Here is a 12677-nt window from a genome sequence, read left to right as displayed (position 1 = left end):
TATCTTAGATATATAAAATGAAAAGCAAAATAGTAAAGAGCAAAGAGAAAGAGAAAAAAATGCTGATTTATATGTGTATATAAAACTTTTCTGTGCATACTATATAATCAACTATGATTAATAAGAGGATTCATAAATACAACCAAAATTTAGAAAAGCAAGAACTTTCTAACATACCAGAAATAAGCTATGAAAATGTGATCCAACTCACAGTACCAACAAAATATCTGAATTGATAATGGAAATGATTTTAACAAGTAGTGTCACAAATAAAGTAAACTACAGCAGTTTATTAAAGTGTAAATGATGTTCTGAATAAGTGGAGATAGACATAACCCGATTTTGGATAGGAAGGCTGAGATTTATAAAATGCCAGTTCTTTCTAATGAATTTGTAGGTTTCATATAATTCAAAACAGTTCCAAAGACATTATATTCCCAACATTGAGAAATGATTCTAAAGTTCCTTTAGAAAAATAGCAGTTCATAGTTTTTAAAAACTTGAGAAAGAAGTGTAAGAGAAAGGAACTTAGCACATTTAGATTTAAGAGTGAAGACTGGGCTGGGCACAGTGGCTCACGCCTGTAATGCCAGCACTTTTGGAGGCCGAGGCGGGTGGATCACCTGAGGTCAGGAGTTTGAAACCAGCTTGGCCAACATGGTGAAACCGCATCTCCACTAAAAATACAAAATTAGCCAGCTGTGGTGGCACATGCCTATAGTCTCAGCTACTTGGAAGGCTGAGGCAGGAGAATCACTTGAACCTGAGAGGTGGAGGTTGCAATGAGCCGACCTCCCACATGGGAGATTAGATACCTCTGAAGAGAGAATTAGTGAACTGAAAGATAAAGAGAAAAGAAAGTACCCAGAACATAACACTAATTGACAAAAGAAAAAAAAATCAAGAAATATGAAAGAGAAATGACTTGAAGGATAGAGTGAGAAAATCTAAAATATATCCAATCAGAATTCCTAGAAAAAGAGAGAGAGACTGAAGCATAATCAATATTTGATGAGATAATATCTGAAAGTTTACCAGAATTGATGAAAGACACTTATCTTGAGATTCGGGAATTTCCGTGAATCGCAAGTAGGGTAAATTAAAGAAGAAAGAATCCACACCAGACAAGCCATAGTGAAAATGCAGCATGCCAAACACACAGACCAACTTAAAGCAGGTAAACAGAATGAACAGATTACATGCAAATGAATGAGAGGCTGCAAGCTGCTTTATCAAGAGCCCTCATGGAAGCCAGAAGACAGTTGTTGGATATACTTAATGATGTGTAAAGAAAGTAACTGCCAAGCTAGAACTTTATTCCTAGTGAAAATATTTTTTAAGGATAAAGGCAAAATAAATTTTAGAAAAATAAAAGCTCAGAGGCCCTCATTACATGTAATTCTGCGGGTATTTTTCAGTAGAAAGTGATCTTGTGTTAAAAGTCATTTGAGGAGAAAAGAAAAAAAAATGAAAAAAGAAAGTGATCTTGGATGGAAGATCTGATTTGCAAGGGAATAAAAAGAAAAGAAAGTGGCAGGTACATTGGCAAATCTGAATAAATATTAACTGCATAAAACCATGATAAGGCTATATAGTTGGCTTTAAAAATGTAAGGTAGAATGAAAATACACGATTATAATAACACACAAGTTTGGACGAGAGGAGAAATGAACTTCAAGTAGTCAGAGGTCTTAGTAATGTCCAAGAGAAGAATAAAGATACAGATTGAATGTCCCTAATCCAAAAATCCAACACCTGAAATGCTTCGAAATCCAAAACATTTTGAGCACCAATGTGACACTCAAAGGAAGGTAGTGTTTTGCATTTCGGATTTTCGGATGCGGGCTGCTCAGCCCGTACTGTTAACTTTGGTCTGTGATAAATTAGGTATGCATGTTGGAATGTTTTGTGCAACTACTAAAGGAAGAGAAACAAAGCATGTAGCTTCCAATTCCAAACAGAGGGAAAAATGGAAAACTGAAAAATAGAAGTTATTCACAAATAAAAGGAAATTGGACTACTATGTCACACTATACTTAAAAGTCAATTCCAGGTAAATTATAAGCCTAAATATGAGAAAATAAAACCTGAAAGCACTTAGAGTCATAATAATGGAAACTACTTTTATGCTAGCAGTGTAGGAAATAATTTTTTAAAACAACACAGAAAGATTCAAATTAATTAAAATTATGACCTTTGACTTATTTTAAATTATATATAATTATTTTAAATTATACAGAAAAGAGACTAGTGTCTAGATGAACATGAAACTCCTCTAAATCAATAAGAAAACCAAATATCTCCACTGAAAATAGGCAGAAGACTTGTACATACACTTCACAAATGAGGAAATATAAATGGCCAAAAAACATGAATATATGGACAACCTCATTAATAATCAGAAAACTCCAAATTAAAATCACACTGACTTACCATTTCAAAACTAGCAAACTAAAAAATGTAAAGTTCTCACTAAGTGTTGGCAAGTGTAGAGCAAGAGAATTCTCATGTATTGCTGGTGGGAGTGTGAATTAGTATACACATTTCGGATAAAAGTTTGGTAACATAAAGACATGAATAGACTGCAGCCAGCAATTCTACTCCTAGGTACTTATTCTGGAGCAAATCTTGCCCATTTGCACCAAAATACGCATATAAAATTGTTCATGATAGCATCTGTTTATGAAAGTGCCAAATGAGCAGTCTATAGCAAAGGAAATGGACTTATTACAGCTAAATGCAATGCATGAGTGAATCTTAACCACATCATGTTGAGCAAAGGAAGCAAGACACAAAATAATGCATATAGTATGGTACAATATACTGAGTGAAAATGGGCAAAATGAAACAGCTTACAGTTGCATACCTAAGTCGTAAGTAGTGAAATCACTTTTTTTTTTTGCAAGAAAATGATTTTCACCAGTCAGGGTTGTTGATGGGAACCTCCAGGAGGCAAGAGAAGGATTTCTGATCAGATAGCCACATACAAGAAGCTTCTAGGATGCTGGAAATGTTAGATTTATTGAACTAGTTGGTGGTCACAGAGGTGTTCACTTTGTAATTATTAAATTGTACATACTTATTATATGCACTTTGTGGTTACCCGTGTCACATTTTAAAAAAGTAAAATAAATTTTCAAAAAGATATTAAATAAAGTCAAACATTTATCCAAAATATACAGAGAAAATGATTTTTCAGACATAGGATCCATAAAAGAAATAACACACACACAATACCCCGAGTTAGATTTAAGAACATAAAAATTTTAAACTTCTGTATGTAAAAAAAGGTGGCAAAATTTAAATAAGTTGGTACAGTACTTGTAGCAAAGTTAGCAAAATTAAATATCTTTCTAATACCAACAACCCTTATAATTTGATTTTTAAAACCCTATAGGCAAATTATATGTGTATCATTTGTATATAATTATATACAAATATGTATATATCTGAGCTTCAAAATGAAGCCATTTGAAATTTTATATAAAATTTAGGAATGAATTATTAAGTACATGTATGAAATAATTACTGTTATGAATTTAAAAATGCAAATTAAAATGAGATGGCATTTTTGTACACACCATTAGCACTGGAAAAATTAGTGATGTGCAATTGTATCAAGAGGGAATCTCTTAGATATCATTTGTGTTTATGTAAATTATTACAATCATCTGGAAAAGCATAATTTATCAAGGATTGTAAAATGCTTATAACCTACAATAGAGTAAATCTATTTGCTAGAGTTTTTCTAGAAAAGTAATTCAAAATATAAAAAAAATTCAGGGACATAAAGATAGTAATTTCAGCATAATTCATCATGGTAAACAATGGAAGGCAACCTGATAGTAGCAGTCAAGGGATGTTTGCACTGTGAGTCATTCAATTTCATTCACTAAATTAATGTTTTGAGGGATCATAATGGCATTGTATGTGTATGACATCACAAGATGGTAAATTATTTAGCCATTAAATGATATTAGTGAGGCTATACAATTATATATGTCTATATATATATATTGCTTACAAAAAAAGTACTGTAGAAAAGGTAGAAAATTATTTGCACACTAAGATTAGATACTTATAAAATATGCATAGAAATATTCGTATACATAATGATTATAGCTAGAGCCTGGTTTAACATCCACAGGAAAAATACTGGCTTGGAAAACACAAAAATGCTAATACCGTTAATGTCAGGCTATAATGATTGTAAATGATTTTCCCCTCTCTTCTCTATGTTCTAGGGTGCTGCAATATTATTATGTTATTCTATAATGGGAAACTTAATTAATAAAAATTACAAAGACCTAAATTTGCATTTTTCTTCCATCTTGCAGTATATTCCCTTTCACACTCATTTTTGTAAGGTCTAACACAGTACAATTCACTGTTAGGACATAGGACATTTATTGAAAGGAAACAGATTCTTAAACTCTTGTTTTTTAGATAAGTAATTTAACAGAGTCACAGATTTTTTTTAACCTTCAAGCATGTGAAGGAAGAGGGCAGTACCAGTAAATTCTCTTTTTATAGTATAAAACTAAGATTAAAATAAAATATACCTACCTCAAAAAACCCACACATATTTATATCTTATACAAGGTGGAAAGGTATAATAATATACATTTAAATGAGCAAAAAGTTATTTAACAGGAAAACCAACCAAAATTACAAACTTTTTAGAGCATTAAAGGCTGCTTTCACAGGACAGAGTAGCAGACTCTGAAGTTCAGTTGTGTTATAAGATTCCTTTTAAAGATATTATTTTTATTTTGCTACAAAGAGATTTTATTGTGTATATTTAAGGTATATAACACAATGTCATGAGTTACATATAGACAGTAAAATGGTTACTATAGTGAAGTAAGTTAAAATATCCATCATCTCACTTAGTTACCCATTTTTATGTTTTTGTGGCAAGGGCAGCTAAAATCTACTTATTTTGCAGGAATCCCAAATATAGTACAGTTTTATTAACTATAGATCTCATGTACATTAGATTGCTGGAGTTTTTTATCCTACATATCTGCTACTTTATAACTCCTAACATACATGTCCCCGTCTCTACCTACTCCACGCCCATGTTAACTACTGTTTTATTCTCTGTCTCTGAATATTTGACACTCTCTCTCTCTCTCTCTCTCTCGACTCTACATAAAAGTGAAATCATGCAATATTTGTCTTTCTGTGTCTGGGTTATTTCACTTAGCAAAATGTGCTCCAGGTTCATCCATGTTGTGGCAAATGGCAGGATGTCTCTTTTTATAAAGGCTGAAGAATATTCCATTTACGTTTCTATTAGAATTTCTTTATCCATCATGTATCTGTTGACAGACACTCAGGTTGTTTCCACATCTTGGCTATTGTGAACAGTGCTGCAATACATGTGGTAGCACAGATATCTTTATGGCCTAGTGATTTCATTTCCTTTGGGTATATGCCTAGAAGAGGGATTGCTGGGGCACATGGTAGTTCTGTTTTTAATATCTTTTTTTTTTTAATATAGGGATGGGTTCCGATTATGTTGCCCAGGCTGGTCTTGAACTCGCAACCTCCAGCAGTCTTCCCACCTCGGCCTCCCAAAGTGCTGGAATTGCAGGCGCGAACCAACACACCTGGCCTATTTTTAAATTTCTTTAGAACCTCCATATTGTTTTCATAATGGGTTGCACCTATCTACATTCCCACCAAAAAAAAAATATATTATTTTCCAGGATAAAATTTTTGAAGCAGAATAATATCTGCTTTTTGGTGGCTTTGGGGAAAAACAACTGTTTCCTTTTGATTTTGCTGATGTTATTTTCAGCAATATTAGGAGAGCAGTCTAATTTCATTAACTAGCATCAAGAGTAAAAAGCTCAGTAATTACCATTTGCCATCTGTATATCTCCTTCCGTGAAGCGTCTGTTCAGAACCACGTGCAGCTGGGGATGTAGGAGGGTGTTGTTTGTTTATACGTAAATGTCCTTTGTTGAATGTGGGTTTTATGAGTAGTAATTTTTTTCCCTAGTCTTTGGCTTGCTTTTTTGTAAGTGTCTTTCAAAGAGCAAAAGTTTTACATTTTTGTGATGTCCAATTTATTCAATTTTTTCTTTTACAGTTCAAACTTTTAGTGCTCCATTTAAGAAATCTTTGCCAAATCCAGGATCATTAAGATTTCCTCTTATGGTTGCTCTGAGCAGTTTGATGGTTTGTTAGGTTCATGATGTTGAGTAATTTCTGTATGTGCAGCAAAGTAAGTGTCGAGGTGTTTTGGTTATTATTTTATTTAATTTTATTTATTTATTTTGTAGATGGCTATTCCATTGTTCCAGCGCCTTTCATAGAAAAGATGTTCCTTTTCCTCATTTGGGGATTTGTCATCTCACCATTGCACTTTTGTTGAAAATCAGTTGATCATATATCTGTTGTGGCCTATTTCTGGACACTTTATTCTTTTCCATTGATCTAGATGTGTATTTGTACCAATACCATCAATACCACAGTTACTGTAGCTTTGTAATAAACCTTGAAACCAGGTATTGTATGTCCTCCAACTTTTTCTTTTTCAAAGTCGTTTTAGCTATTCTAGGGTCTACTGCATTTCCATATACATTTTTTAATTAGCATGTCCATTTCTAAAAAAAATTTCTGCTGGAATTTCCATTACAATTTCATTGAATTTACCAATCAGTTTTGTGAGAATTGACTTATTAACAATACTGAATCTTCAAATCCAGGAATGCAGTATATCTCCCCATTTATCTAGTTTCTGTGTTTAGTTTCTGTTTCCATTTGCACATTTTTTCTCAAATTTATCCCTAAGTATACTTTTAGTGCTATCATAAATAGTACTTTAAATTAAGTACGTGAAAAGATGTTCATCATTTGTCGTTGGAAAAGGCAAATTAAAACCACAATTAGATACCACTCCATTAAGGTTTCTCAACCTCAGCACTGTTGACATTTTGACATTTTGATTTTGATTTGTGTGTCTTCTTTTGAGAAATGTCTATTCAAGTCCTTTGCCCTTTTTTTTTTTTTTTTTTTTGAGAATGAGTCTCGCTCTGTTGCCCAGGCTGGAGTGCAGTGGCGCAATCTCGGCTCACTGCAAGCTCTGCCTCCCGAGTTCATGCCATTCTCCTGCCTCAGCCTCCCAAGTAGCTGGGACTACAGGCGCCTGCCACCACGCCCAGCTAATTTTTTTGCTTTACCCAATTTTTAATTGGATCATGGCAGTTTCTTAAGGTTTAGTTAAGACTAAACCTACCACATAAGCCAGCCATTTTTCTAGGTGTTTACACAAGAGAAAAGAAATAACATGTCCAGAGGAATATTCATGAATATTTGTTGCAGCTTTATTTAGCTGCAGATAGCCAAAAACTGGGAACAAATTCAAACATCTACCCACAGGTGAATAGATAAACACATTGTGGTATGTGTTTATCTATATACAGAGGAACACTACTCAGCAATGAAAAGGAATGCACTATTGACACAGACGACATCATGGATGAATCTCAGAATAAGTACACTGAGTGAGAGAAGCCAGACCAAAAGGGTACATATTTTATGAATTTATTTATAAAACATTCTAGAAAATGAAAACAAGAGGCCAAGGCAGGAGGATCACTTAAAACAGAAAATCAAGTCTATGGTGAGAAAAGGGATAGATTAGCAAGAAGCAAAAGAGGAAATACTGGGGTGTAATGGGTGTGCTAATTATCTTAATTCTGGTTATGGTTTTGTGGGGATATACATATTCCCATGATTTATATATATATCCCCATAAAACCATAACCAGAATTATATATAATATATATTATATAATTTATAAATGTAAAAATATATATAAACTTGTGGAGTTGTATTTTTTTTTTTTTTTTTTTGATACAGAGTCTCACTCTGTCACCCAGGCTGGAGTGCAGTGGTGTGATCTCGGCTCACTGCAATCTTGGCCTCCTGGGTTCTGCAATCTCCTGCCTCAGCCTCCCGAGCAGCTGGGACCACAGGTGTGAGCCACCACAACTGGCTAGTTTTTGTATTTTAGTAGAGCAGGGGTTTCATCATGTTGGTCAGGTTGGTCTTGAACTCCTGACCTCAAGTGATCCACCTGTCTTGGCCTCCCAAGGTGCTGGGATTACAGGCGTGAGCCATAGCGCCCAGCCTAAGTTGTACACTTTAAATATATGTGGCTTTTTGGTATGTCAATTTTATCTCAATAAGCTATTTAGAAATTATAGAAAAGAAATGGGTGGAGAGAACATTTTAATAAATAGAGAAAGGCTGTGTAATGGTCTATATTTATACGGGATACTCATGACACTGATAGAAATCACAGTGGAATTCCCGTATGTTATCCAACTGTGAAAAAAGAGTAACAATAATTCAAGCTCATTCCTATTTCTGCTTTAAGAAACTTAGAAACGCAGCCTTCCCTCCTCCCTACTCCAGCACTCATACCACTGGCCAACTGTTTTCCCTTTACACAAAGATGTTAAACATGACACATGATTTTAAATTAGAATATGCAGGAAAATGTTTATCTTCTTTCAGATAAACATTCAGTAATTTTTAAATGACATAAAACCATGTTAATGAAAAATAGAAGAGAAAAATTAACATCTCCCCACAGCCTAAAGATGCAGTGAATTACAGACTATTCCTCTAGAAAGGTCTGGTCTTTTTGAAGCATTTGGAGTGATAAGCAATATATGACCTGTAACTAAAGTAAATTTTTGGTGAATTTCTGTAATCATAAACATTTCATAGATTCGAAATTAAGGTCCTATGGTTATCCCTGCCCAAAAATCAGATTAACCATTAATTACTATGAATAAATCTAGGATCCCGACTTTTTCACTGTTTCTTTTTATCACTTTGGTTGATCATATGGTCAGCAAGCCAGGAAGGAGCATGACTTGCAAAAAACCCCACATTTTAATTTAAAAAACAGTGATTTAAGAGGCATAATTCCCTTCAGTATGAGAAAGGAAGGTATAAATATATTGATGGGTTTCAGAACTTTCAGGTAACAGTATGATATCTTCAAATGATCGAAAATTGTGTACTCTAACTAATCCACCTCTACAGAGAAAAAAGAAGTGATGGTTCCTCCTGTTTGCTTTAGATTGTTTAGCCAGCGGTATTGTGCTCCATTGGAGCTAACAGACCATTCTCCATCTATCTGCATTCACGGCATTCTTAGGTTGAACTTTGCTTTGTCTTCCCTAGCCCCAGCTTACACTACAATTTGGCATGGGAAAATATTAGTGAGTTACTGAACATTTCATTATCTGCATGTAATGGGTGTACCTCTTGCATATATATATATATGTATATACACACACACACATATATATAAATAATTTGGAAGTGGTTTCTTTAATTCACCAGTGATCTGACCGGTAAATTAAAATGCAAAATCTGGTCTAGTCCAAAGCAATAAGAAATGTTTAAGAGGCTTCTGTTTGTTTTAGCCAGGTTTTTGGAATGTTAAAATCCAAGACACCCTAAAGCCAAGTAAAGATGATTAGCACTTTGACCTCCTTTATCAGACCTTAATAATGTAAGTCCCTTTGGGGAGCTCTCTGGGAATCTTGTATCTGATCTATGTTTGTGGAAACACAGATCAGATACGAGAACCTTATAAGAACCTTATGCCTCTTACTTGTGTAGAGAACCTTTCTTCTTTCTATGGTTAGCACACATATACTAACTTTGCAGTGCATTATTCCTCTCCCCTGCCACTCTCCCCCAGCCCACCTTAGTCTCCCTGAAATTCCCTAAGCAGGAGCTAGTGAACAGCCCATCCAGTGTGTGCCAGTGAGTGTGTCAGGTAAGTGATGGGCTGGAAAAACAGTTTAACTTGGGTCAATGTCCTGTCGCTTGATTTACCTGGTCACACAGAGTTGCTGAGAGAAATGAAGAGTAACCTTTACCACTGGTTTTCTCTTTCCAGACGGATGTCTTAAAATGGGATCTCATCGTCTGCGCAGTGGTTGCTGTCCTCTCATTTGCAGTCAGCGCCAGCACTGTATTCCTGTCATTGCGAGTATGTATCCACCAACTTTGTACTCTTCCTGCCCCCTTATTCTCCTTAATAACAAAGCTGTCATGGAGCTACAGGGTATTGACAAGACACGTGAGCTAGAGAAGGAAACGAAGTGCCTGTTGAGAGGCGTAGGGAATGTATCCATGTGCTGTGAGCAGTTACGTCCAAGATGTGACTTGGTCCGCATCACAGATTGGGTTCAATTGCTTTGTCCTTGCCCTTTCCTGCATCGGGGGAGCTGTTTTGTTTGCAAGAGTGATGGCACGTCTTGTGGAGTCCACTGTGAGGACAGTTAATAGTGATAGGGCGGGCTGACAGTGCTCTACTGTGAGCAGAGAGGAGTCACCGTATCGGGGTGAGGCAGAGGTCATAGAGCCAAAAGGACTATGGGAAAAGGATTTTCAGTTAGAAAAACAAAGTGGGGAGCTCCAGATGGGATTCCTGGCTGTGGTTCTTACAGACAGTTGCTTTCTCTATACAAAAATATTGTCCATCCACGAACCCCCCTTTTCATGAGGAAATGTCTATGAGCTACATGGGTTATTCTTCACCTCCTCATTAGAAAATTTGAAAAATGTATTCGAAGGGGCATAATGCTCTTGGCCTCTGTACTCCCACAGGCTAGTTCTCCCTCACTCTCGTAGTGGTTTCCAACACATGAACCAATTTCATGGTATAGAGAAGACATTTTCAGAGGCCTGAAACAAGAACTGGCTATCCGTTAAGAGTCTGGCTATCCGTTAAGAGGAAAAAGTGGAAGAACAATGATGTTATGTATTCTTCACGGGCATTCCTCTCCCCATCCTCTAGGCTAAGTAATGAGATTCTGCCCATTTTTATCGCAGCCATTTCTCAGCATCGTGCTGTTTGCCTTGGCTGGTGCCGTGGGGTTTGTAACACATTACCTGCTCCCTCAGCTCCGCAAGCATCATCCCTGGATGTGGATTTCACACCCCATTCTCAAAAACAAAGAGTATCATCAACGGGAAGTGAGAGGTTAGTAATATATCCCTCATTTAAAAAAAAAAAAAAGACAAAAAAGGAGGGGTAGGTATACTTTAAGCCATGTGCAACAGTCCGAATGTACTTAATGCCACAGAACTGTACACTTGAAAATGGTAGATGGTACATTATGTGTATTTTACCACAATAAAAAAGAAAAAAGGAGAATGTGTGCCTTGGAGTATATGATATTTGTTCCCAGATATTCTAGCCAACCATAAGAAGAAAGTTAAAGCCAGGTGAATCAGAAGGATGTTTTATAAAAATATTAATTGGTTATTGGTATTGTGGAAAACTGTACCATTCACACTTGAAGATTATGCTGTTCCCACCAAAACTAACTGGGGCCTAAGAAGAGTATCCCTTGACTATGCTCCCATCCTTCATGAATTGGTGGGGATGGAGCAGGGCCTGACCAATAACTTTAAGCACTCCTGAACCCTTGCATTTTCTTTAGCTTACTTTGTTCATCTAGGCCTACATCTGTATCTACACTTGGTTGACTTAGCAGTTTCCATGGGTGTCTGTGGCCATGATCATGTAATAGCCTGGTAATCACAACCGTTTCAGAGCCTTGGAGAAGAAATAGATTTCTTCTAGATGAGAAGTCTTCTAGAAATTTTTCTGCTAGGTCTTCCCTTGCTCTGTAATTCCCTGTTCTGTGCTTGAATGGATGGAAGAAGACTGATTTATCCACAGTTTTAGACCCATCAAAGTTGCTGCTCACAGATCATAACTGCAGTCTAATGCTGCTGATTCTGCATGGAGCTGTTTAGCCTATTGTAACTTCTCAGTTGTTAGCGAGTTATCTAATTGTCTATATGTCCAGGCATAAAGGTGAGTGAGGGGCACCAAGGTTTGTGGACTTAAAGTACTGAACTCAGCCAAATTTGTCACCAGCAACTTCAGTAGACTGGTGTGACAAAAGGAAAAGGGGGAGAATAATTTTTAAAATAAATATGCAAGATTCACTGAAGATGCTGTCCAGAACAGAGAGTGCTTCCATAAGGAGCATCTCTGGGTGGGCACAAGGAGCCGCCTTAGTTAGAAACAGCCCAAGTAGAAAAACTGGCTTGTTCAGTGGAGAAAGATGGCCTCATCGGGCTGATGAGGTTTAGAAGTACAGGGAGGGTAACTCAGAGTTCTCTCCCCTTGGAGACTTACTCTTCCCACCTACAGAATCAGGAGCTAGCATAAGGGTGGAGCTGCATAGTTTTAAATGTTCTGTACAATTTCATGTGCTACTTAAATGCAAATTATTATCAGTATTAGAAAAACTCAAAGAAGATAGACTCAGAGAAGGTTCCATCTATGATGGTTTGTATATTTTAGTCCACTTGTAGAGGAAAGTCCCTACCCCAACAGGTGACTGCTTGTGGATACATAGAGGACCCTGATGAAGAAGACTAGTTTCCATAGAACTTCTGCAGCCTTCAGGTTATATTTCCCTTTCATTCAAAAACCTCCAGAAAGACTAAGTGTTGGTGAAATTAGTGGAGTGTTTTGGGGTTATTTTGACATCATTGGTAAGTTAGTTGATGGAGATTTGAAGTAAGAAACCCTAACTGCGTATCTATATCTATATTTATATCTATACCTGTACCTGTACCAACACCTTTACCTATACATTTCCTTATACTTT

At 36.1% G+C, this 12677-nt stretch overlaps 1 protein-coding gene across 1 annotated transcript in view; it reads left to right on the top strand.

Moving 5' to 3' along the window:
- PCNXL2 (pecanex-like 2 (Drosophila)) overlaps positions 1 to 12677 on the top strand; it is a 345612-nt gene that overhangs the window by 140821 nt on the left and 192114 nt on the right. The window contains exons 18-19 of the mRNA XM_011997321.1: positions 9941 to 10033; positions 10879 to 11029. Of these exons, the coding sequence (XP_011852711.1) occupies positions 9941 to 10033; positions 10879 to 11029 (244 nt within the window). The remainder of the gene's footprint in view (positions 1 to 9940; positions 10034 to 10878; positions 11030 to 12677) is intronic.

Source organism: Mandrillus leucophaeus, unplaced genomic scaffold (assembly GCF_000951045.1).
Source record: "Mandrillus leucophaeus isolate KB7577 unplaced genomic scaffold, Mleu.le_1.0 Scaffold537, whole genome shotgun sequence".
Classification (NCBI taxonomy): Eukaryota; Metazoa; Chordata; class Mammalia; order Primates; family Cercopithecidae; genus Mandrillus; species Mandrillus leucophaeus.
The sequence above is the reverse complement of the archived record's forward strand: the minus strand, read 5'-3'. Positions and strand labels throughout refer to the sequence as shown.